This window comes from Panthera uncia (assembly GCF_023721935.1).
Source record: "Panthera uncia isolate 11264 chromosome C1 unlocalized genomic scaffold, Puncia_PCG_1.0 HiC_scaffold_3, whole genome shotgun sequence".
In the NCBI taxonomy this organism is placed as follows: Eukaryota; Metazoa; Chordata; class Mammalia; order Carnivora; family Felidae; genus Panthera; species Panthera uncia.
Genome location: NW_026057584.1, coordinates 67,066,827 through 67,094,574, shown reverse-complemented (window position 1 = coordinate 67,094,574; position 27,748 = coordinate 67,066,827). Strand labels below are relative to the sequence as shown.

General features: G+C 39.1%; 1 protein-coding gene across 2 annotated transcripts in view; it reads right to left on the bottom strand.

Moving 5' to 3' along the window:
* Window positions 1-26,118, bottom strand: part of GRB14 (growth factor receptor bound protein 14) — a 116,138-nt gene extending 90,020 nt beyond the window's left edge. For both annotated transcript variants that reach the window (XM_049615575.1, XM_049615576.1), the window contains exons 1-2: window positions 25,757-26,118; window positions 24,347-24,479 (exon numbers count right to left, since the gene is read on the bottom strand). In XM_049615575.1, coding sequence (XP_049471532.1) covers window positions 24,347-24,479; window positions 25,757-25,947 — 324 coding nt within the window. In that variant the 5' untranslated portion in view covers window positions 25,948-26,118. The remainder of the gene's footprint in view (window positions 1-24,346; window positions 24,480-25,756) is intronic.
* Between the last annotated feature and the right edge of the window lie 1,630 nt (window positions 26,119-27,748).

Here is a 27,748-nt window from a genome sequence, read left to right as displayed (position 1 = left end):
AAGTTGGAACTTTTTGGCATCTCCCTTTTACACTTCAAGTCAGGTTCAAGGAAACATAAAATACAAAAAATATCTTGAACTTTTCAACACAATTTTTGTCTTATCCTGAGGAAAGGTGGAGCTGTCACAGTGCAAATTATTCTGCTTGAGTAAAGAACTAGGGTTCACTTGTCATCAAAAACACAGCTGAAAAAAAAATGTTTCCTAGCTCTCGTCTTTAATCCTTCAAATAAACTACAAACCTTGATTTACTTAATCTTACTCTAAGGAATAGAAGTAATGTCAGATAGTCCCCTTATTATTAGTGAATTAACTACACCACGTTAATGGCTTTACATAGCTCCATTGTTTGATGGTATCGAAACAAAAGAGCCAAACAGAACATCAGTGAAAGTAAAAAATACTGGTGAAAGAGAAAAACAAAGGCAAAATTTGACTTTAAAATATCATATATACTGAGGCACCTGGGTGGCTCAGTCAGTTGAGCATCGACTTCGGCTCAGGTCATGATCTCACGGTTCAGTTCGTGAGTTTGAGCCCCACGTCGGGCTCTGTGCTGGCAGCTCAGAGCCTGGAACCTGCTTCGGATTCTGTGTCTCCCTCTCCCTCTCTGCCCCTACCCCGCTCATGCTCTGTCTCTGTCTCTCAAAAATAAATAAAACATTTAAAATATTATATATACTTTCATTAAACACACGGGCTAGATATGTGGATAACATGCATATACCCACAGGATTTAAAATAATCTTCATCAGTGCCTTTCACCCTCTTCCATAGCACAGGTATATATAATCATAGAGAGAGATAATAACTGTGATTGTGATCTTTAATTTTTATTCATTTACACAATAAATATTGCTAAGAATATCAAAATTATGTGAAAAGGGATTGTAGAGAAAAATTAGCTATAGTCCCTCCTACCAAGGGCTTATAATCTAGGAGAAATACTCATAACTTGTCTTAATTATATAAGTTGTAAAGGTGTTACTTACTTTCCCTAAATCTAAAAATAAACTAAAGGATTTAATTTAACTATACTAACAATTCTCAAGAAATTAGGTTGACTTTTAAGAGAAATAAGACAATGGGTGGAGAGGAAGGATGGAAGGGTGGATAAGTAGATGGATGGAAGAAAGAAAGGACAGAAGGAGGGAAGAAGGAAGGAAGGAAAGAAGGGAAAAAGAGAAGGAGGAAGGGAGAGAGAGAGGCACGGGTAAGAGGAGGGTGGGGAGAGAGGGGAAAGAGGTAAAGGAAAATGACAAGAGAAGAGAAAGCAAAAGAACAGAAAATTAAAGAAAATAGGAAAGTATAAAAAAATAGAGAGACTTAATTCTGTTGTCTATTGAGTTGAAGAATTGACACCTTGAAAGGAGGAAGTTACTGGGAAGGATGGAAATGAAAGCAAGTACATACCAGTCTCTAGGGTACTTGGAAGAAAGAGGGGAGGGAAATCACAGAAGCGTACCTGAATTAAAAAATTTAACCAGCATCCTGAACCATGTTCCCTTTCTACTCCTCATCACCAAGTATAGCACACTCTCCAACTGCATGCAGTCCCCAGACCATTCTCTCCTTTATTGTTAGTCATAAGAAGACATCTGCCACAAGCCGGTGCTAAGAGTAAGGTAAAGTGCTCACTCCCACTGCTCATAGAAAGAGTAGACCTGGTTCCTCTGCCAAAGACAAATAAAGGGGGAGACTGGACTGAGATTCACAGATAGCAAGCTGGAATTTGCAAACACTGTCCCACAGAAAAATGATAAATAAGGTGATTATTTAAAAATTAGGCACATGATATATCAAAATGAATTTTTTAAATCATTGCTTCTATGGAAAAATATATTCAGAAGAATGAAACTGGACCACTTCCTTGCACCATACACAAAAATAAATTTAAATGGATAAAATACCTAAATGTAAGACAGGAAACCACCAAAATCCTACAGGAGAAAACATGTAGCAACCTCTCTGACCTTGGCCACAGCAACTTCTTGCTAGCATGTCTCCAGAGGCAAGGGAAACAAATGCAAAAATGCACCCCATCAAGATAAAAAAACTTCTGTACTGCAAAGGAAACAATCAACCAAACCAAAAAGCAGCTGACAGAATGGGAAAAGATATTTGCAAATGACATATCAAATAAAGGGTTAGTATCCAAAATCTCTAAAGAACTTATTAAACTCAACACCAAAAATAATAATAATAATAATAATAATAATAATCCAGTAAAGAAATGGGCAGAGGACACGAATAGACTCTTTTCCAAAGAAGACATCCAGATGGCTCAACATCACTCATGGAAAGATGCTCAACATCACTCATCATCAGGGAAATACAAATTAAAACCACACTGAGATACCACTTCTCACCTGTCAGAATGGCTAACATGAACAACTCAGGCAACAACAGATGTTGGTAAGGATGCAGAGAAAGTGAAACCCTCTTACACTGTTGGTGGGAATGCAAATTGGTGTAGCCACTCTGGAAAACAGTATTGAGGTTCCTCAAAAAGTTAAAAATAGAAGTACCCTAGTACCCAGCAGTTGCACTACTAGGTATTTATCCAAAGGATACAAAAATTCTGATTAGAAGGGGCACATGCACCCCAATGTTTATAGCAGTACTATCGACAATAGCCGAAGTATGGAAAGAGCCCAAATGTCCATCAACTGATGAATGGATAAAGAAGATGTGGTATATATATATATATATACACACACACACACACACACACACACATATATATATATATATATACACACACACACATACGTATATATATGTATGTGTATATATATGTATACACATACATATATATATATATATACATATATATATATACACACACACACACACAATGTAATACTACTCAGCGATGAAAAAAGAATGAAATCTTGCCATTTGCAACAACATGGATGGAACCGGAGGGTATTATGCTAAGCAAAACAAGTGAGTCAGAGAAAGACAAATATCATATGATTTCACTCATATGTGGGATTTAAGAAACAAAACAAACATAGGGGAAGGGAAGGAAAAATAAAACAAGGTAAAAACAAAGGAGGCAAACCATAAAAGACTCTTAAATATAGAGAAAAAACTAAAGGTTGCTGGAGTGGAGGTGGGTGGGAGGATGGGTTAAATGGGTGCTAGGCATTAAGGAGGGCACTTTTCAGGATGAATACTGGGTGTTATATGTTAAGTGATGAATCACTAAATTCTACTCCTGAAACCAATACTACACTGTATGTTAACTGACTTGAATCTACAAAAAAAACCCAAAAAACAAAACAAAAAACAAAACAAAACAAAACAAAAAAAACCCCACTTTACCATGACCCTAAAAAACAACAAAAAAAAAAAAATGCATTCAAAGTTTCCAAAATTACCAATGAATTTTTGAAATACGAAATGCATAAATATTGAAATTTCCTATATAGGAAATGATCATTCATTATTTGTGTGCATGCTTATTTTTCTAGCATTATTTACTATATTTGAATATTAAGTAAAACAGACATTTATACTAGAATGTAACTTTTTATCATAGCAGTTAAGTAGTAAGGAATAATTAGACTGAGTATTTCTGAAATGAATACTGTTTTGGGGTCCTTTTAGAGGTTGTAAAACCTCTGTCATGGTAGCATTCTGTAGATGACCTCAGGGCTGTATCTATAGGTCTTTACTGACCAGTTCGGAAGTGTAAAATTAATGATCTTATAGAGTCCTCCAGAGACAAGAGCAACAAAGACAGGTTAGAGTACTGTGACCATAACTGTCTGGATGACCTTGAAGTGAAAATGTCACTTCATCTCTCTGGAATGCAGTTTTTCCCTACCAAGGGGAATGGTTAAATAAGATATCCTACAAGGTTCCTTCCAGTTGCCACCATCTGTTCTCTCAGGTGCTCTGCCTTGTTCTGGCTATCCTATGGCTGCATAACAAATTGCCCCAAACACAGTGACTTTAAACAATAGCCCTTTGTTATAGCTCATGTTTTTGTGAATCAGGAAGGCAGGGCTTACCTAAGTAATTCTTCAGTTCTACACTGCGTCAAAGTATTCAGCTAGGGCTTAGTCTGGAGGATCCAAGGTTACCTCACTCTCGTGTGTAGCATCTTAGCAAGGATGGTTGTATAGATGGGCTTAATTGAGACTACTGATCAGAGAGGCTACACATAGCTTCTCCAGCATGGTGGTCCCAATAAAGTCATACAAGGCTCATATAAGAAAGATCAGGCTTCCCAAAGAGAGTATTCTAAGAAACAGGTAATGGAAGCTGCCAGTCTCTTAAAACCTTGGACCAGAAACTGTCACAGTGTCACCTCCATTATATTATAAGTCAAATACTCAGACCCCTCCAAGATTCTAGAGGATGAGACAAGAATGTGAAGTGTAGCAAAGAATCTACAGCCATCTTTAATCCATCATAGTCTGTATCTACGAGTTGACACCAGCGGTGACACTCATTACTCTGTCCAAAGTTTCACAGTAGAAACTGAAGATAAAAAAAAGAATAGTCTTTGCCTGCAAAAAAGATTATAATTTGACAAAAATAACGGCAAAGAAGACATTCCATTTCTGTTTAACATAATTCAAGTTGATTTCTTCTATTGTTGCTAATAGAGCATTAATTGGTAAAAGAATGTATGGGAAAATGCCATATAAAACAGAATATTAAATTATAAACAAAAGTATCTATATATGCACTAAGTCTAGAAGGAAAGAGAAAAAGAATTTTAGGATATGGGACTCATTTCCAATTTTTAATCATATAATATGGACGGAATGACATATATCTTCCATTCTTAGGCAAAATATTACAGAATTCTATTCAACAAACAATCTGTAGGCGACATCTGCCAATTCTAGTTTTATAATCAACTAACCCTTCAGCATATCAGACTCTTAATTCTTACAACTAAAAATAAAAACCCAACCTATAAAAGATGGTAGCTAGAGCCACTGTTCAAATAATAATGTGAAAATGTGAAAAGAAACCAGAATTGTTTAAATACATAGTTAAAATATTTTTCTTCATGTAATTAACTTATAAAAACTACCAATCACATGGCCCTTTCTAAAACAGATCATTTGTTTCAACAAATGATACTTCTCTAATAGTCTAAATGAAATAAATTTACGATGCAGAATAGAAAATGTGCAGAACAGGAAAATTCATATTAAAACAATCGGTCACAGGTTCTTTGGGTCATCTAAAGCATGCCCCCTCTGCTGTCTGTATTTAGAACTAACTACAGACAAGAATCTATTTCAACAGCGCCCCCGAGTGTGGTCGACTTGAACAACCACTTTTACAGTCATGGAGCCCTGACAATTCCCATTGCCATAGAGGTTCTTTATTAAACAACAAGCACATCTTTTTTAAAACATTTTTAAAAATTTTTTTGTATAGTCGACATACAATGTTGCATTAGTTTCAGGTGTATAATACAGTGATTCAACATCTCTATCCATTCTGCTATGCATGCTACACCCCTTCCCTCTGGCAATCATCGATTTGTTCCGTGTTTATAGGTCTGATTCTGCTTTTTGTTTGCTTATTCATTTATTTTGTGGGTTTTTTAAGATTCTACTTTTGAGTAAAATCATATGGTATTTGTCTTTCTCAATCTGACTTATTTCACTTCGCATAATACCCTCTAGGTCCATCCATGTTGTCATAAATGGCAAGATCACATTTTCTTTTTATGGCCGCGTAATATTCTACTATATATGATATATACACCACATGTATAATTTACATCTTCTGTGTCTATTCATCTATTGATGGACATTTAGGTTACTCCCGAATCTTGGCTATTGTAAATAATGCTGCAACAGACTAAAGGGTGCTTATATCTTTTCAAAATAGAAATAGTCTATTTTTAAAGGTAATACGAGTTAAAATTCAAGCAAAAACTAAATCTAAACCCAATCCAGATCGACAGAAATAGACTCCCCCGGGGTGAGGCCCAGGAATCTGTACTTATACCAAATCATCTAGGTATGTGTCATTCCTGCTGAGGTTTGAGAATTGCCACCCTAAAGCATTTTATATAAAAAAACTTTTCTAAGGTTAAAGGGTAATCATATTGCTAAGTGAAGGATTGCTAACTTATTTTTATTAAAAGGAATTTAATTCAATCTCAAAATATCTGAATCATTTTTTAATCTGTTCTTCAAACACCAGTAATCTGTGCACCAATGTTTACAGCCCTGCATTTATTGTAATGATGGACGTCTGACTTGCTGATGGTGACATATCTGGCAGGACAGCTCCACTTCCAAATCTCTGCAGGTGACGTGGCTTCTGTCCAAGGGGAAAAAAAGGTTGAGAAAATACTTTCCTCTCCACTTCATCTACTTTGTCCAATTGTTCGCTAGGCCACAAGGCAGGTTTTTTTACTAACCTAAATCTCAATTAAATCCCAGGCAAGTGTCTGTCAATGAAAATTAATTTAACACCCCAGAGTACAGCTAAGCTCTTTCAGTCAGAATATATCCTGATTTTCAAATGATCCAATTTCCCTGGTAGTTTCTAAAAATCATTCAAAATCCTACAAATTAAAAAATAATAATAGGGATTTCTGACATTTCCTGAAACAATAATAAAAAGGATTTTTGGTATTTCCTGAAAGCAATACATCAATACCACAAGAAAAACGCTGGAGGTAAAGGAAGATTGGAATATATTACGGTTGAGACTCATGTGCAGTTTAAAACTTTTTTAAAATTTTTTTATTGCTTATTACTTTTGAAAGAGAGAGAGACAGAAAGCAAGCAGGGAAGGGTCAGAGAGAGAGGGAGAGACATAATCGGAAGCAGGCTCCAGGCTCTGAGCACCCAGGACAGAGCCTGACGTGGGGCTCAAACCCATAGACCGTGAGATCATGACCTGGGCTGTAGTCAGCCGCCCAACAGACTGAGCCACCCAGGCGCCCCTCAAGTGCAGTTTAAAACACTCTTTATTACGGTCACAACTCATGTTTCACTGTATAAAAATCTGTGGTACACAAAGGGGGTATTTTATATATACAGTTTTTACATAGAATTCTACCTATCAATTTTTGTTAGGTACTCAGGGCTAGAACTGAAATCTGAAAATTTGGGTTCAAGGGGCGCTTGAGTCGCTCAGTCGGTTGAGCACTGGACTTCGGCTCAGGTCATGATCTCATGGTTCATGGGTTCGAGCCCTGCATCTGGCTCTGTGCTATATCTCAGAGCCTGGAGCCTGCTTCAGATTCTGTGTCTCCCTCTCTCTCTGTTCCTCCCCTACTTGTGCTCTGTTTCTCTGTGTCTCTCTAAAATAAGTAAATAAATGTTTAAAAAAAAATTTTGAAACTGTGGGTTCAAGTCCTGTCTGTCATGCACCACAGTATGATTTAACTCTTGATCTCTGACCCTATCTCTTTCCATCTTTAGAACTAAATAAAACTCACTCATATACTTACAACAGCCATTTATAAAAGGATAAAAATTATAACATGTTTGAATGTACCTTGCAAATTGCATCATCACTGAAATAAAGGAAGTTTATATGCACCCTTAGAAACCAGTATAAGAGAAAAGAAGTTGGACTGCCTTACAACTGCATGGACTTCCAGGATACAGTCTTCACAGTTTTGATGAATTGTTTTTCTCAAAGAAGGAAAAAGCATTCCTATATTTAAGGTTTGTGTGATTACCACAATTTTATATACCTGGAAATAAGCTAATCAAGTCTGAGCTAATGCTGAGTGAAAGGAACCTTTGGAACGACGTAGAATTAGTTAGGTTCCATCAAGCACATTGGTGACGCCATATAAGAGTTAGGTCTCAGCAATACCTACCTCTAGAACTGTACCCTTTAATATTATTCATAGTATGGGCCTGGTCTATTAAAAAACATTCTTTTTGTTCGTTTGTTTTCGAATGTTTTTTAAAGTTAAAAAAAAAAGAAGGAAGGAAGGAAGGAAGGAAGGAAGGAAGGAAAAAAGGGTTTCCAGGATTCTGTATATCTCACCATCATAGGGCAGTCTGAGTTTAGATCCTGCCTCTGTCACTTCCCAGCTATGTAATTTTGATCAAATATTGTCATATTTCTTAAACCTAAATGTCCTCCACTTTAAGGTGGATATGATGATAGTGTCTACCTCACTGATATATTGGGAAAAGGGGATGTTATAAAACTTACTATCTTCTTAGCACAGCACCTGGTACATAGCAAGAGCTGAATAAATATTACTGATAATACTAATAATCACTAAGTTCTTACTACTTAAGTAAGCCTCTATACTGATAGGGCAAAGGAATTTCTAGAACTGAAGATATCTTGATGTCTAAAGAATAACTGAGAAATGCCTCATGATGCCCTGACAGACAAGATGGAGTAAGGCCGGAATGATAACATAAATTATACAGTTGAGGGGCACCTGAGTGGCTCAGTCAGTTATGCATCCAACTTTGGCTCAGGTCATGATCTCACGGCTTGTGAGTCTGAGCCCCGTGTCAGGCTCTGTACCAACAGCTCAGAGCCTGGAGCCTGCTTCAGAATCTGTGTCTCCCTCTCTCTCTCTGCCCCTCCCCTGCTCATGCTCTGTCTCTCTCTGTCTCTCAATAATAAACATTAAAAAAAACTTTTTTTTAATTATACAGTTGACCCTTGAATGATGCAGGCATTAGGGACACCAACCCTCCACACAGTCAAAAATCCATGTGCAACTTTTGACTCTCCTAAAACTTAACTACTACTAGCCTTCTGTTAACCAGAAGATTTATCTGTAACATAAACAGTTGATGAACACATATTTTATACATGTATTATGTGCTATGAAGCTCACAATAAAGTAAGTTAGAGAAAAGAAAATGTTTTTAAGAAAATCATAAGTAAAAGAAAATACATTTGGGGCGCCTGGGTGGCTCAGTCGGTTAAGCGTCCGACTTCAGCTCAGGTCACGATCTCACGGTCCGTGAGTTCGAGCCCCGCATCAGGCTCTGGGCTGATGGCTCAGAGCCTGGAGCCTGCTTCCGATTCTGTGTCTCCCTCTCTCTCTGTCCATCCCCCATTCATGCTCTGTCTCCTTCTGTCTCAAAAATAAATAAATGTTAAAAAAATTTTTTTTAAAAAAAAAAAATTTATTTGTAGTATTGTATTATATTTATCAAAAAGAAAAAAAAAAAAAAAAAAGCCTGGGTGGCTCAGTCAGTTAAGCATCTGTCTTCAGCTCAGGTCATTCATGATCTCACAGTTTGTGAGTTTGAGCCCCATGTCGGGCTCTGTGTTGACAGCTCAGGGCCTGAAGCCTGCTTCAGATTCTGTGTCTCCCTCTCTCTCTGCCTCTCCCCTGCTCGTGCTCTGTCTCTCTCTCTCTCTCTCTCTCTCTCTCTCTCTCTCTCTCTCTCTCAAAAATAAAAATAAACATTAAAAAAAAAATCCTTGGGTAAGTTGGACCCACACGGTTCAAGCCCATGTTGTTCAAGAGTAGACTGTATATATACCAAACACAATGACTAGTACAAAGACAATAAATATTGGTTGAATGGTTTAGCAACATGTTAAGAAAACTCAAAGTATTGACTAATCCACTAGTATCATCCTTGAGGGCAGGTTAACGTGGCAAGTTTCACTGTTCATTCTCGAATTAAGATATTATTGTCATCTATTCCGATGTGATATGAAGCAAAGCTGAGAGGGACAATTACTGTAATAAAAGAACACAATTTGATAATATCTTGACATGTTGGGATAATGGATCAAAATTAAGAATTAAATAGGGAAAGGTAAAATCCTACAAAAAATAAAGCAATTAAATTTTATTCTAACAAATTATATACAACTTTGGTTTACGTGCAGTTCATAAGAGGGCATTTGTATAGGGATTTTACTGATCACCAGCAAAATAAACTTATCATCATTAAAAACGCTCAAGGAGACTATATGAATGATCATCTATCAGATATTTTAGAAATGAATCCTACTTTGGGTAAAAGTGCCATCCGAACCATCTATTCAAGTATTTACAGCGGACCTATGATGTGGCAGGCGCGATGCTAAGGTCTGGAAATGCGCTGATGTCCAAGGCAGACTTGGCTCTTGCTGCCACTAGAGAGCTTCCTGGAGAGCAGAACACTGATAAGTAAACAGACTGATAATGCAACAGAACTGACCTGGGAGATTTTCTCAAAGCAGGACACCTAACACAGAATAGATAAAGTCAAGAGTTGTTTTTCCAAGAGGACTTTGTAACCAATCAGATGAGGAGAGGAATAGTGAGGGGACTAAGAACTAAGATTTTTGACTTCTAGTATGAGTAGACTATGCCACTCCCAATGAAGGAAGACACAGAAGGAACATGTTGAAGAGGAAAAGTATTAATTCAGTTTGGAATATGCAAAGTTTGAGATGTCGATAGACTGTATAACTGAAGATATCCAGCAGACAGTCCAGGATAAATAGTCTGGATTTATATGTATATATTGCAGTTGAGGCCATGGGAGGAGATGAGATTACCCAAGCAATAAAATGAAACTAAAAAGAAAACAAAAAGTTCTAGGTTAAAACCCGAAGGAAACCAACACTGAGATCCTACGACAGAGGCCTATAAAAGGTAGAAGTCAAGAAAATTTACAAGAAGTGAAGAGTAGTTAAAAATGCCCCAAACTTTAAGCCTCCGACTTCAGCTCAGGTCACGATCTCACGGTCCGTGAGTTCGAGCCCCGCGTCGGGCTCTGGGCTGATGGCTCAGGGCCTGGAGCCTGCTTCCGATTCTGTGTCTCCCTCTCTCTCTGCCCCTCCCCCGTTCATGCTCTGTCTCTCTCTGTCTCAAAAATAAATAAACGTTAAAAAAAAAATTAAAAAAAAAAAAAAAAATGCCCCAAACTGCTGGGATATCAAAATAAGCGCTAACGAAGGTCTTCAGAATAGGGTGGTCTTCAGAGACTTCAGTGAGAGCCACTTCCTGCCAAGCTGCCGGAAAGTACAATAGAAAACACACTCAAATGTTTAACAACCCAATCTCCTCAATATTCATGATACAGGTACCAATGAAATCAGAGAAGCTTTAGGGAGAAAGCAGTTTGGTTAGAGAAGTGCTGGGAAGGAAAAGACAGTTGATAACCAATCCTCCTGAGGATTACAAAAAGTCACTTCCCACAACAACTGAAAACAACATTAGTGTTTTTCAAATTTTTCCACCAGAACCACTGAAGGTGCAAAAGAAAGCAACTTACACAGCCCTTGCCATCTCTGGGTAGGCAATGACGCTGAGGTATTAACTTTGTTCTTAAAAATTCACGTAAATTGTGCATTCTGCTCATAAAAACAGGAGGGTTGATTTTAATATAAGAATATTTCCCCCTATTTTCAATTAAAATGATCGTTCCAAAAAGGTGTTCCATGTTTATCATGCAACTTCCCATATGGCCCTCCCACAGTCCTCACACACCCCATATGCATACACGCATCATATACTCCCACTTTGAGAAATATGGAGGAGGTGCTTCATTCCACAAGAGTGACATCCTATGGAAATCTCTGCAGAAAGCATCTGCCAGAGCCCAAGTCCCATGAACTGCTCCAAGACCTGTAAACACTTCTTCTTTCATTTTTTTTAAAAATACCCTCTTCAACCTTCAAAGTATGTTTCAGACATCCTGGAATTTGATGGCTACAACATCGTTGAAGGGATTTGAATAATACATCCTCTTCATCTTCCTTAACTAATGAGTCATTTATCAAGTACCCTGTACATGGAGGTTGACCCAATGCCTTCAAATATTTAGTCACTTTTCTCTAAACCTTTCCCATCTATTTCCCAAGGTGCAGACATGGTTTTGTAAAGAGGCCCTTATGCTTTTGGGACAAAGACAGGTTCAGCCTAAATGAGGTCATTAAAACAAAACATCAAGTTCCCAGTGCCCTGAGATTCCAAGCCAATGACCTACAGAGTGTTCCAGCTGATCTTAATTTCCCTGGCACAGCACAGTAAGAGTACTGTAATATAATGCAAAATGTCTCTAAAGAGAAACTAGATACTGGCTCAAGTCTTGCCAATACACAGTTAAATAATACCAAAGTGCTCCTTTCATCTGAATACTGGGCTTCACACACATATGTCACCCTTCCCAAGAATGAAAGTAATCTTCCACTATGAATGTGGGTTGAGTGAAAAGCTTTTACTGGACTCAGCCCCATAAAGTATACGTGCTTTTTAACTGGCGCACATGGGCTGGTTGAGACTGAAAACGCTCACAAGGGGACCAAACAGACAAAGAACAGAACTTATTCTGAGCACGGGTAATCCAAATTTAGAATGTGCTAAGAGTGGTAAATCAATACTCAAACGTTTATCCTGATTCAGACCTTGTTAACATCTAACAATATTGGACCCCTCCCAGTTACAAAAGTTCACTTTTCTAAGTTTCCTTGCAAATTCTTTATCCATTATATTAAAGTATTAGTACGTTCCCAAATATTCCCTCACTCCTTCACTTAATAATAACCACCTCTTCTGTGTCTTCCCCATTCATTAATTCATGAATTTATTCTTTGACCCAGCAAAATTTATTGAAGGCCTATTAAGTGCCAGGCATTGTTCTATCTGCTGGAGACGGAATACATAAAATGAAGTCTCTTACAGGGACTTGTTCTAGTGGGAAAAGACAGAGAATAAACACATATATGTGTGAACATATAAAATGCCAGATGCTAAGTTCCAGAGAGAAAAAGTAAGTTGGGTAAGGGAGAAAAGACAGTGCAGATGTGGTAGAAAGCAATGTCAATCTTTGAATTTCATCTGAGCTAAAAATTCATTATTTTTTAATGTTTATTTTATTTTTGAGAGACAGACAGAGTGTGAGCGGGTGAGGGGCAGAGAGAGAGGGACACATAATCCAAAACAGGCTCCACGTTCTTAGGTGTCAGCACAGAGCCCGACACGGGACTCAAACCCGTGAACAGTGAGATCATGACCTGAGCCAAAGTCAGATGCTCAACCAACTGAGCCACCCCGGGGTCCCTAAAATTCATTTTTAATGATACATCATCCAATAAATCAATTAGGGCTTTTATAATGTAACTGAAAACAATGAATTGAAAACTATCGGACTTGAAAAAGATTCATTATTAATCAGATTCATTCACTTTCTCAATTTCTAAATAGTTTATCAATCAATGAGATTACCCAAGATTAATGATATGTTACCTTCTCACTTAAATTGTTAAAACTAATATACTCAGAAAAATTTGGGAGGAAAGTGCTAATTTTATTACACCTTGGCCAATCAAACATAACAGTGAGGCTTTTGCATGACTTCTTTCCAGTTTTTTAAATAAAAATGCCATTATCTTATAATGTGCTTTAAATACATTTTCATCAAAAGTTTAGGGCTGTAAATTTAGTTTATTCAATTTAAGGAAAATGTCAACCATATAATTGGAAAAGATAGTCGTCACTCTCAAATCAGTCAGCCAAATCAGACTTATATTCTATCAGATAAAATCCAACTTTATTTTTCAACTCAAATAAAGGTATCAATATACATTCTGAGAAAAAAATATTAAAAAAACACTGAAAATTAATTATAGATTATATCTTATAAAAGAAATAGCTGAATACAGTCAAAATTAAAATATAGAACTAAGAGCTCTAAGTGTATGATAAAGTGCTAAGAACATGGAATTCTCTGGTAATTGTGTTAAGTGTACATTCTACCTTTTTAGCTTTGGGATGTAATTAAATAAAAACAGGTATAAAATTAGCAATAGCTCCATTAATTGTAATATTCATCATGATAAATATTTCTTATGATTTTAGTGAAAACAAATGATGTATATACACTAAAAAATTAGTCTAACAGCCAGTGTATTTGTTATTAAAAGAAAGTGGAAAATATTCAAGTATTTTATGATAGAGGCACCTGTGTGGCTCAGTTGGGTGAGGGACCAACTCTTGGTTTTGGTTCGTGATCTCTCACCATGTGTGGGATCAAGCGCAAAGCCTGCTTGGGATTCCCTCTCTCTCTCTCTCTCTCTCTCTCTCTCTCTCTCTCACTTTCAAAATAAATGAACTTTAAAAAAAAATCCTTGAAAATAAAAAAGTGAAAATTGTTATCAGTCCCATCACACAATCATATATCTGAATTCAGAACATTTCACCACTATCCCAATTCCTCATTTCCCACCATGTCTCTCCTTAACAGAAATTGATTTAAGACACAAAAAGACAGGAGCTCTTTCTGATTTGTGGTGCTTTGATTAATCATTAAAGGAAGCTTTCCCTATGTGTGATGCCCTGGAGGTTTACATGCCCCAGGGTTATTACACCAAGTGAAAATGTTATTATGAACACAGGTGGGTTCTCAGAAAGGTAAGTTTTAAGAAGTACATATGGAAGATGAGGATCCAGTAACTAATTCTCTTGACTCTATGAGTTTGCACATCCCTTGGTAAATTTTATACATTCAAGGGGTATATGTCTCTTCATTTCTACATCATGAGCACTGGCCCAAGTCATCCACCAGTGATATAAATGTTAATAATTAAAACATCTGCTAATACCTACTACCCCTTGTTCTGACAGACTCATATTATAAGCCAAATTGGTATTTCCACTTAATTTTTTCTAACATGGGCATTTTTAACACACAGTAAGCTGGAAGAAAGTATACTGCAATCCACCAAATACTTTTTACTTACAATCTCATTAAATAAGAATAATGTACCAAATCAGAAATATATCCATAAATTTTGTTACATATGACCAAAATTTCCTATGTGTAACTATTAACAGAATTAGAAAATTTTTTAAATTTGATGAAGAGGAGGAAGATAATCGATCACCACTAGAATAAATACGTCAAATACAATTTGTTAAAATTTATTTGAACTATTTGTCTTTAATAATCCATTTACTCATTGGTTCTTTTAATGAAAGAACCCAAGAACTAGGAATGTAAGATATTCCATCTGGAAGGAAAAACAATAAATAATTAGACCAAATAGATAAATGCAACAATTCATATTATGTTAAGTAAAGCCAATGAAATGCACTGGAAAATGTGGTGGCGTGGTGGGGGAAAATAAAATAAAAAAACAAGTGTGAAGGAACACTTTAGATAGTCCAGTCAAAAAGGCCTCCTTGATAAGTCATTTTATATTGAGACCTACCTAAAGAATAAAGAGGAGTCAGCTATGTAAAGAGCCAGGAAGAGAGGTTCCAAGCAGAAAAAAACAGTAAGGTCAAAGACTCTGAGGTAGAATAAAAGATGCCATATTCACAAACAGGTAGGAAGGCCCCTGTGCCGTGGCCGCAATATAATCAACAAAATGTAGAATGCAGATGAGATTTAAGAAGTAGACAGAAGTCAAATCATGTAGAATCCTGTAGGCCAAGGTACAAAATTGAATTTCATGCTAATCTATCACAAAGTTTTCAATCAGGCAGTGACATGATGTGATCTACATTTTTTTGAGAGAGAGAGAGAGAGAGAGCGAGAGAGAGAGCGTGCAGGGGAGGGGGCAGAAGGGGTGGGGGAGTAGGAGAGGGAGAGGGAGAGGGAGAGAGAGACCTAAGCAAACTCCATACTCAGCGTGGAGCCTGACACGGGACTCAATTCTACAACCCCGGGATCATGACCTGAACCAAAATCAAGAGTCAGACGTTAACCAACTGAGCCACCCAGGTGCCCCAGTGTGATCCACATTTCTGAGAGATCACTTCTAACAAATGCATGAAGAATGTACCCAGATAGACTAAAATAGAAGCACAAAGGCCCTTTATGAGCCTCCAGTATGTGAGAAGACAGTGGCTGAAGCTGGGATGGCAATAGTGAAGATGGAAAAAAGTTAATGGATTCAAGTATATTTTGGGAAATATGTAGCAGTACTTGACATAAGACCAGAAAGAGGTCTCCTTGATTTTGGCTTGAGCAACCAAATGGATTACTTGAGGGCGGAGCAAGAGGAACCTGGAGAAGGACTTAAAGGTTATGCACCTCAACCCTTCAAGCCAAGCAGAACCAGGTACATTGGACCTATGCCACCCTCAAATGTTTCGCATCTCATTTCATATCCTTATTTCTAAGTTTCAATATAACTTCACCACCTAACTTGGCGCCTCTCAGATATGGCCCCTTCTGACTCTGTTTCTACTGTTTGGACCTTGACTTTGATGTGCAATTTCCAGTTTAGCTGGTGGCTCCTGTGCTCCTTGTCGCATGACACCCAATGTGCTCTATATCACAGGAGGTGTGGTGACCATGTGGGAAGATCTGAACAAAGGCTGACGGGAAACTTCTGGGGCCAGTGGCACCAAAGGAACCTCCTAAGACTCCTGTATCTACTACAAGGAGTCATCCTGTACTTTAAGAGCCACCAGAATCATTTGCTCTAGGAATAGAATAAAAGGGTAGCACTCACAAAGCCCAGAAAGTATGGGCAATAGGCTTATATCACATCACTGAGCAGCAGCAGGATATTATTAAAAACTAGGTTTGCAGGTTTCTGGTCCAATATTTTTAATCATGTCATACTGTCTCCTATCTTTCCACAGAAACAATATTAAAAATGGCACCCAGGATGCTGTAAATGTACCATACTCTGGAACTATTATGGGTTAAAAATTTTTACTGACTCCCTAACAACCTCACCACCACATGTAACATTACATCTACAGACAAATATATGTGAATAAACAGCCCACTTATAAATGAGCTTTTGGAATAGGTACATGCATTGGTAAACTAGTTAAGAATAGTTAATCCTCCCAGGGCACCTGGCTGCTCAGTTGGTAGAGCATGCAACTCGTGATCTTGGGGTTTAAGTTTGAGCCCCACATTGGGTGTAGCGATTACTTCAAAATAAAATCTTTAAAAAAAAAAAGAATACTAATATTCCTATTTATGTTTATTTTCTCTGTGGCTTTGAAAAAATACTAAATGAGTGGAGCCAAAGGGAAGGAAAAGAAGTAAAAGATGCTCTCCCTATATCAGTTCTCCTACTTCTCTCCTAAATTGATTCTGAAAGGCTCCCTTGCCTTGGTAAAGACTTGTGGCCATTTCCGGGTTCTCCACTGAGCTATCCCTTAAACGGAGTGCCAAAAGGACAATGCCCAAGTCTGCCTATCCCTGCTCAAATACACATCAGTGTATTCTTACACAATGGAATTTCTCACTTTTCTATATAAGCTGACATGTTTAAAAGCAACATCCACAAGACTGCAGAAAGCTCTTTTATATTAATTAAGATCCACATTTATATTGAACCATGAATGGCTCCAATTTTCCTTCTGTTGACAGAACATAATATATGCCCCTAGGGAAAAATAAACCAGAAGCTGAGCTTTCAGAGAAGTGAAAAATAAGACCCATATTGCAGATAAAGGTTGGATTGCAAATGTACCCTGCAATTTCACCAAAAATTAGAGGCAACCTTCAAACTGGAAATAAAACCTTGACAAGCAGATCTGCTAGGAGATTTAAGTTTTAAAATAGGAAGAGACAGCTGTCTTCTGTTATAAATGAAAGTAACTAGCATGAAGTAGGGAGAATCCTGTGTCGGTAGCTCCTGTCATCAGAGGCTAAAATGCAAGCACAAGACAATGGCCAAGCAAGATAAGCATAACTCAAGGGTGGCATGAACTGAAACCACGGTCAAGTAAATATGCTTCAACTGAATTAAGTGAACTGAAGGAAAGAAGCAGACACTGTAAATTGTCTAGGTCAGTTAGCCAAATGAACTGGTAAATCACCATATATCATAAGGATACAGTAAGAATTTGATTTTGTGTCCACTGTTTTTTTGTTTGAGGTCTTGTTTTCCCTGGGGCACTAGCTGTCCACTGTTTTTCTCCCACCTTCATATGCCATACCCATTGAAGCTGGACTTCTTGCCCACAAAACTGTTCCCACAAACTGCTGAGCAGTGGTCCACGTTCTTGTGTCCCTTTGGCCACAGCTGACTGAATAAAGAGCTGGGCACACTGGGCTAACAGCTTTCTCCAGATGTAGACTCCAGTCACTTACCAAGTGCTAAACCACAAATGGGAGGAAAGATTTATTCCAAAGAGATGGCCATTTGGGGCCATGTGCTCTGATGTGCCATCAAGACAAGCAAGATTGCAGAGAAATGTGAGAGGAAATGGACATAGAAGAAGCAGAGGTTATGTGCTGTATTTGTGGAAGAACAGAAGAGAGAGAATGGAGAAAGTGTCTGCCTTGATTTTTGCTGACTTTCTACTCCCCGATTCTGATCTCTCATGAGATCAGTGAACTTTTGGCCTGCAGATACTATAACATAACCTTTCAGGCTAGTTCATGTGAGGTTGTTTCCTCCAAACAATCAATACCTGGATAAAATAACAACTAAAGTCCATTTGTAATATTCCTACTTTTTCTCAACTAAATGAAATTGTCCACAATTTTGAAAGGTCAGATTGCCCGACAGTCTAAAAGTGACAGGGAATAAGAATACCCGTGATTTTCCAAATATATGTCAAAGAGAAGAAAAAAAAAAGTCAAATCCTTATGTCCTTCACCAGGACATTATTATTCAGTGGGTTTTATAAAAGGCCTGAGTATCAACATTTTTAACAAGCATCCCTGCTGATTCTGAGGAAGGTGGTCCAGTGACTAACTACCCTTTGAGAAGCACTGCTCTAAAGCCTGCTTCAGATTTGCTACAAAGATCTGTATACTTTCAAATTCCTCCCAAGAAAAATGATATTCATCAAGTGCCAACATTCAGAAGTAGCAAATTGCTGTTGGAAAGACATATTTGCTTGAAACCCTAATAGGAGCAAGTATTGTTTCTATTATTTTTTTCTGCATATAGAAGATATTTGCATTTCATTTCACATTAAATGGGATTTTGTAAAATGGCCTGGGGGTACCTAAATACGACTTATGATGCTGTTTCCATCTGAAAATGAATTTAAATTTCCAAAGAGCTAATTTAAGGACTTTTGAAATATAACCAGTTTATAATTTGGAGATTTCATGTGTCATTCCAACTGAGACAATTAGATTATGAATGGTTTTAAATGATACCAAGGAATTATTGTTATTTTTGTTAGCGAATGATGGCATTTTGATTATATAGAAAATGTACTTTTCAGAGATGCATACAAAACTAGGTGGGGATTCAATGAGAGGATGTTCAGGATTTATAACAAAGACGATAAAAAATTCAAAAAGAAATAGATGAAGTAAATGAAGCAAAATCTTTATAATTACTGAAAGTGGAAAATGGGAATATGAGAGTATAACTTATTGCTCTCTACTTCCGTGAATATTGGAGAAATGAGTATAGAAGAGTGTGGTTAATGTAGCAGGCACACCAAGATTCCTACAGAACTATGCAAATTGGGTTAATTACTCGCATCACAAAGGAGTGACATCAGAGACCCTATAATTTGGGGAGAGATGAACTTGTCTTTTGATAGTCCCTGATATGAGAGAGAAAAAAGAAATCAAAGGCAGAACACATGGAAAAGTAATTTCTTAATTATTTGAAAGATATTTTTTCTTTTTCTCAGATGTACAAAAAGGCTTAACTCAATACAGAATAGATCAGAAACAGTTTGGTAAGGTGCAAAAACATTCACAACCAATATTCTTTTTGATCTCCCTTTATTTCAACTGTGGGAGCATGGGCAAATCATTTCTGGTTTTTGCACTTTTTAAAAAATCATAAAATGTGGATATCAGACCACTTCTTGGCACTCTTCTGTGGACTGTAAACTACATACAAAAGCTGGTTATTAGTAATACCAATAAATCCTAGTTGGTGATAAGCCAATTATTTGATCATATCAAGTAAGACGGAGAAGAAAGCTAGAGGATAAAAGCATAAAGAAATAGTTGAAGAAGGAAAAAACAAAAATCTAGGTCCTTAAATTTGTATTAACCAATGGTACCGTCACCCCTGCTCTGGTATTATGAGCGATTATAACCAACAACACTGGCATGTTTATTCCTTGTGCTACTCTTATGGTCCTCGACTTCTGCGGAAATTGTGCCTTCCTAAAAAAAGACCCTTTAAGGCCTCAAGAAATGCAATTGTTGGTCCTTGCTGTGTACTATGAGCCACACAGCATTTCTAGCCTCAATTTACTAATCTGTCCACTAGATGATCTCAAAGTTCTCTTCCAGCTCAAACATTCCATAACACAGTTTTTCATAGGTGTCTTTTTATCTTTAAAATCTTCAGATACTTTATGTTGAATAAGTTATACTACAAAGTCCTGGGAAGCAATTAACCAGGCCTGCTACACAAGCTGAGTTTGAGCAGAAAAATTACCTGACAGTAGACAAACCCAAGACAAGAACTAATTTTTCTGTAAGGGCTAATGATCTCTTATTATTTCCCTTTCTACAAACAGTAAGTGCTAAGGGATGATTTCCTGGTAAATTTCAATCAGAAATAGAAGAGGGCGCCTGGGTGGCTCAGTCAGTTAAGCCTCTGACACTTGATTTAGGCCAAGGTCATGATCTCACAGTTCAGGGGATCCAGCTCCACGTCAGGCTCTGTACTGACAGCATGGAACTTGTTTGGGATTCTCACTCCCTCTCTCTCTGCCCCTCCCCCACTCATGTACACGTGTGTGCGTGCATGCTCTCTCTCTCTCAAAATAAATAAATACACAGGGGCGCCTGGGTGGCTCAGTCGGTTGAGCGTCTGACTTCGGCTCAGGTCATGATCTCATAGCTCATGAGTTCAAGCCCTGCATCGGGCTCTGTGCTGACAACTCAGAGCCTGGAGCCTGATTCAGATTCTGTGTCTGCCTCTCTCTCTCTGCCTCTCCCCCGCTCATGCTCACTCTCTCTCTCTCTCTCTCTCCCAAAAATAAATAGATGTTTAAAAAAATTAATAAATAAATAAGTATACATTAAAAAAAGAAATAGAAGAAAAAGAGAAATTTAAACCATAAGTTAAGTCACTTTTAATATAAAGTTTAAATTACAAGTAATTTTTCTTTCTAGACTATGTATATAAAGGAATCTGCTTTATTGATAAACACAAGGAAATATGCCCAGGCAATATATCTGAACAGCATTATAAGAAGGAGAGAGAATAAAGAATCCACATTCTATCTCATTCCAGCTCTTATTTTACAATAAAAATACTGAAAGCCTACAGTATTGTATACCTTGAGACATTTTATTACCAAACAGAGATAAAGCATATCCTATTTGGGCTTCAATACACTTTACCACTTATGCATTATGTAGGTGTCTCAAATTGTTAAAAAAAAGAGTATATATATATATGTGTACACACACACACACATATATATACACATATATATGTGTATACACACACACACACACACACACATATATATATATATATATACACACACACATATATATATATGTGTATATATATAGTGTGTAAAATGATTTTTGACTCTGGTTTTGAAAGACCACATGAAATTTAACATTTCTAGTCTAGATTCTTTCAAACTTTCTGGTCAATTATTCGTAAGTAACAAGTGCAATCCTTCACTTTTTCTACAGGGAGAAAAGAATTGCTAAAATGACTGGCAAGGGTAAGCCAAACAAATGAAAGAGAAAATATTAAGAGAAGAGACCAGGGCTCCTGCAATGTGTCAACCGTAAATAACAGTCAATGGAAACCTACCACATCCAGTCATTTACATCACCTCAAGTGAAGGTCAGAGATAATCGGGCCAGAAATACCATCTAGTAAAAGGGTAATGTGTGTCACAAAGATACTGAGCTTGGGGAATTACTGACATAGAGTCATCTGTTCCCAAAGCAACACTCAGTCCAAAGAACTGAGCATATACAAAGGAATAAAAACAAAGGATCCGTTTTAAATGCAAAGCGTAGGTGGAAAACATAAAAGAATGTAAAAAGAAACCTTCCTCTTCCCCAACTTTGGGACATCCTTCTCTTCAGAGAGATCCCAACCCTTGAGCAAAGGAAGAGATCAGCATGCTGGGCCCCTCTCAGGTGGGAACACCTCTCTGGGACTGGTCTCCAGGAGTCGGGCCAGAACGCTCTGTTCATGAAACAGCACAGCTGTCTGTGTGGGTGCAGTGCTCTCTCAGAAGGTCACTGTGGAAACAGGACACAAGGCCAGAGCAGGAAACCAGCCGGAGTCAATAGTCACATAGCACCCTTTTCCCATTTTGCAATTTGCTAAACCTGATCCAAAAAAATGTTGTCATTCACCAAGACAAGATGTCTTACCCTACAATGATAACTGCATACTTAGGGCACACCCTGACCTGACCCTAACACCTGTACCCATGCTCTCTTTTTTTTCTCCCTCTATTAATATATTTCCTCTTTATTCAAAACAAACTTTGCCCCATCAACATCTCTCAGACACAGGCATTCTCCCAGCATTAATTCTCAAAATTAAAGTGAGAGTAAGCCCAGACCTCTCCCTCTCTATTCCCCTTCTTCTGTTCAACTCCAAAGTCATGACCCAACCTCAAATCCAAGCCCCATCATGGTAAACACCCTTTGCATGGCATTTTTGCTTAGCTCAGTCCCCCAGGGCCTAGATTGGTGCAAGAAACACAGAGGGCCCTCTATTAATAGGGAAATAACCTATCAAATTCCCTAGCTGACTATTATGTCACCATCGGGCATTTCCTTTTCCCATTCTGGATCCCACAGGCAATCCAGAATCAATTTTTCCACCATCACGACACACGGTCAAATCTATCACCCATCTTCCGATCTTATATCCTGACCTGAAAGCCAAGCTTTTAAAAGGCCCAGACATTTCGGGGGGGGGGGCTGTTTTTCTCTTGGGCTCTGACTTTAAAACTCACCCTGATAATAAAGCTCTCGAGAATCTCCTCCGTGTTCATCTCCTCATCCAAAGTCACAGTCCCGCCCACTTAAGGACTTGCCTCCCCCATCAAAGTCTCTAATTGAGAACATACCTCTGCTCCGGGAATATTTACTCCCACTTTCTCCAGTCCTTTTCCAAAAAGCACATGCACCAATTAAACTTCAAACCGCCCCCATCAAAAAAAAAAAATTTATATATATATATATATATATATATATATATATATATATATATGCCTTGTTATACCAGACTTCCATCAAAACCCAACAGTCCATGGAAAGCTTCCATACTGTCTCTATTATCACTTTATGTTATCAAGAGCTCATCTATTTCCTAGGGTATTTCCTCCACTCCTAAAACTGTAAACATGCATTACTGAACCCATCACAGGAAGTAAAAGTGCAGAAAAAAAGGAAAGAGAACAACAGATGCAGGGAAATGGTCAACTGTCTTTTCCCCACTTACTATCCGTCTCCTCACTGCAAACATCTGACTGTTTAAATTTATTGCTTCTATCCTCGCAAGAACAAGGTACATTTTGCCTAGTGAAACCTCTCTTTGTTTTGCTAATTCAAAATTGGGAGGGAGTATATTAAGAAGAGACGGGATTATTCTAGGAAACATTGATTTTTTTTTTTTCCAAATGTATAGTCATTAAGGATCTCTCTCCATAGTTGTTTGGTCCTGGAAATCTAATTTGCCTAAGTCAGTCTCAAACTAGAAACTAAAAAGGAAAGCAAAATCATATAAAATAAAGTCCATCTTCTGGGGCGCCTGGGTGGTTCAATCGGTTAAGCGTCCGACTAAGGTCCAGTGTCGTTCTTGGGTTCGAGCCCTGCGTAGGGCTCTGTGCTGACAGCTCAGAGCCTAGAGCCTGCTTTGGATTCTGCATCTCCTTCTCTCTCTGCCCCTCCCCTGCTCGTGCTCTGTGTGTGTCTCTCTCTCTCAAAAATAAACAAACATTAAAATAAATAAGTAAATAAAAAATAAAGTCCATCGTCTAATTATCACTAAGAAGTCATCATCTGCCTTATGCACCCAGAAGCCTCCAAACTGAGGAGTTCACTGGTTCACTGAGGAGTCCACAGATTCACTATCCCACTCTCCTTTAGTAAGTGAGGTTGCATGGGTTGCAAATTGGAAGATTATGGAAGGTATTAAAGAAATCAACCAATCTGTTTCTTACCCCAATACCATTGCCTTCCTCCAATTTGACTAAAAATTGATAATCTATTATCATATATAACTCTCCCCAGCTACCCTGTAAATAATAACAGCTCCCAGACTCTGTACTTTATATATATTCTCTCATTTAACCCATCCTAAAAGCTTAGTAGGTAACTTTTAACATTCCCATTATATAGCTGTGAAAACTAAGGCCTTAAAGGAAAATGATGCCAAAAACTTTGTCAGCCAATAGTCATTTAAAATAGACCATACTAATCCTTTGTTAATATTACAAATTACTGAATACCTTAAAAACTGTATGGATTTAGAGCTCCTAAGATTTTTGAATTAAACATTTTAAAATGCATACCTGTTTTTTCCTTGAATTTGCTTTGGGAAACAGGCCTGCTGACAACACAGATGTAAATGGAGAACAGCATAGCTCAGGAAAAGGGTTTGGAATAGATGGCATTTCCAGAACATCAAGATCTTTCTTTTTTCTCCTACACCAAGAGAACATAGGATGTAATTTACATAAAGCGGAATGAATGTAAAATTTAATTGCTGACAGGATTAAGAAGTTAAGGCCAACATGTACCACTCTGTGATAACACTAATATTATATAAAATGTACAGCAAAGATCTGTGATGTACTTTCTGTGGGTCAAAATAAAATATGTTAATTGATATAAATGAATTTTCTATAGTATTCCTATCTTTTTTTTTTTTTTTTTTGGCCTTAAAAAAAAATTACCAGGCATAGAAAGCCTATTTCCAGCACTTTTGATAATTTTCCTGAGGCTGAAATACTATATAATTATTGATGCAAAAACCATCCTGAGAAGTTAGACATTTTTATGCATCCATTAAATTGACCAAGTCTACAAACATTTAGTGAATTCATCCCTATGCTATTTCACTAATCACTTTTGGAAGTTATGGTTTATTAATTATAGCTGTGGTTCATCTCACTTCAAATTTCATTCACAATGTTGCCCACACACAGTCTGTTGATTTTTCAAGTGCTTATAGATACTAAACCGCAAGGCAGTGTTTTTGAAGAGGTAAGTGAATAGAACTTGCTAGTATAAATGTACTCTAGTCCACTGCGGAGTAATTTTAACTTCAGTGAAGTTGAAGCACTTTGAAAATCTGGGGGGAGAAGTACCATTTAAATGTATGAATATAAAGGACTACAGATTTTTGTATTGTTGCAGTCTTTTTCTTTCCTAAAGTATGTGCAAAACTGTGAACTCTAAAGGCACTTAGTGCTGAATGCTATGGAGATTGGGAAACCTTTTAAAGCCTCTATTCTTTCCTGCTGAACAGCAAGACTGCTCAAATGTCAATCCGTGCTTTGCCTCTCCAGGGTCGCTGTAAGATTCTATGTGGGAGGTGAATTCATTTATGCTCCGATTTTTTAAACATATAAAATAAAAAGGATTAGGGGTTTGTTTGTTTGTGTGTTTGTTTTGCTTTCAGTGCAGGGCCACGAAGAAAGGAAGTGGGGTGGCCAGCCTGGCCTCCTAGTTCACACCGATGGGCAGAGGTGAGAGAGACCAGGAGCTCTCAATGAAACGGTGATGCTATTTATAAGGCGCTGGGAGATCGCAATGTCCTGCCGAGCCGGTAGAAGCCAGCTTAAAGGGAATTGTCTTCAGAGACTTTCACAAACTTGGCCCAGCTCTGGGCACATGGCTCACCCCCTAGGACCGCCTCCTCAGCCCCTCGCCGGCTGCCAACCCAGGACACTCCCCCGCGCCCTCGGAGGGCTGCCTACCTGTCTGCAGCACAGCCGCGGGTCCCGTCCGGAGGGGGCAGGAGCGCCCGCGCTTGCAACCAGGGGGCAGGCGCCAGGTCGCGGGCGTCGCCCCTCCCCTGGGCAGCGCCGCACACCTGGGCGGTCAGCGGCGAGTCCCGGGCAGCCGCCCTACCCGCGGCGCTCTGCCCATCTTGCAGGGAAGTGGTCATTGTCGTCGGCCGGGGGTCTCGGGTGTCACGGGAGACCCGGCGCTGGGGGAGAGGGAGGCCGGGCGGCGGGAGGCGAGGCGGCTGCTTGGCAGCCCGAGCGCGCTGCAGGTGCGGTGGCCTCGCCGCCTGCGCTCCGGGCCCGGGCGGCTCAGACGCGCGGCCGAGCAGTCGGCGAGGCGGCGGGGGAGGGGAGGGGGCGGAGGAGGAGGGTGGGGAGAGGGGAGGAGCGGCCGATGGGTGGGGGCCGCGGGCGGCGGGGCGAGGCGCGGAGGGGGCGGGGAGGGCGCCGGGCGCCGGGCGGGCCCGGCACCCGGTCCGGGACGCTCCGGGGCGCTGGCGGAGGTCCCGCGGCCCGCACTCGGCCCTCGGCTGCCCGCGCGCGAGGCCCGGCCGCCACCTCCCCAGGTGGGCGCCCGAGCGCGAGGCTGAGCCCAGGGTCAGGGCGGGCCCGCGCCGCTGGAGGCGGGGACCCATGTGAGCCGGCGCTCCCGCGGGGCTTGCCCGGCGGAGCGCAGGCGGGGCCGGGGTCTGGGAGGCGCTGACCCCCAGACCCTTCCTTTCTTCCTGCTCTGAGATCACCTAAGCTGTAGCTGGGCCGCCATGACAGGCCCCACCGTGCCAGGAGGCCAGGGGCCATGGGGCTAGGTTTGCCCCAGTCCTTCCCCCACGTGCCTGTCTTCCACTCCTGCAGCCCTAGACGGGGCGGGGGGAGAGGGGTGGCTGAGGGAGCAGAGAGTACAGTCGGCGCAGCAAAGGAAACTACTGAGGTGTTTGAGAATTCTTAGTAAGGCATGGATAATCTTGAGGGTGTCTTGGGAATTAGAAAAAAATATTAATTTTCTTTTAATAAGAGCAGCCCTCGGTTTCTGAGTCTCCCCTCTGCCTTGTCCTAGTCCACCTTCGCGACAGCTTCACGAATTCGATGTTTACCCCATTTTACAGGTAAGGAAAGTGGGGCTCAATAGCTTGTGCAACATAACGCTAAAAATCGGTGCAGTTAAGCTTCGAACTCAGAAGATCCCTTCTCAAAAACCCAGACTATGCGAAATGGTACAGTAGTGCCCCCTTCTGTGATTTAGCTTTCCTTCCTTTCAGTTACCTGTGGGCAGCCTCCCTCTAGAATAGATGACCATCCTTTTGTGATAGAGTCAGAAAGTAGCTTCCTCTCAACGCTCATTCACCTCGCTTCATCTCGTCAGGTAGGCATTTTAACATCTCGCATCATCACAGGAAGAAGGGTGAATACAGTACAATAAGATATTTTGAGAGAGGCTACATTTACATAACCTTTATTATAGTATATTGTTATAATCGTTCTATTTTATTATTAGTTATGATTGCTATTCTCTTACTGTGCCTAATTTATAAATTAAAATTTGTCATCAGTATGTATGTATAGGAAAAAACAGTATATACAGTGTATAATATATGCATATAATATGTATTATATAACATACATATATGTATATAATGTATAATACATAATATATATATTTATATTTTAAATATAATACATTATATTATATACCTAATGAGTATAGGTGATTCATGGTGGTATTACCCGTGATTTCAGGTATCCACTGGAAGTCTTGAAACATATTTCTGCCATTAAGGGTGGACTATTGTAATTACATTAGGCTCACCCTCTGAAATTTAGCAATCCTATTCTGAAATTCTGGGTGCTGCTCTATTTCTGTCCTTCCCGTAAATTCCACCATCCCAATGCACTGTTGAGGATTTCCAAATGTTTTACACACTCTTTGTTCTTTGACCAAATTAGGTAACATCTATCCCTGGCATT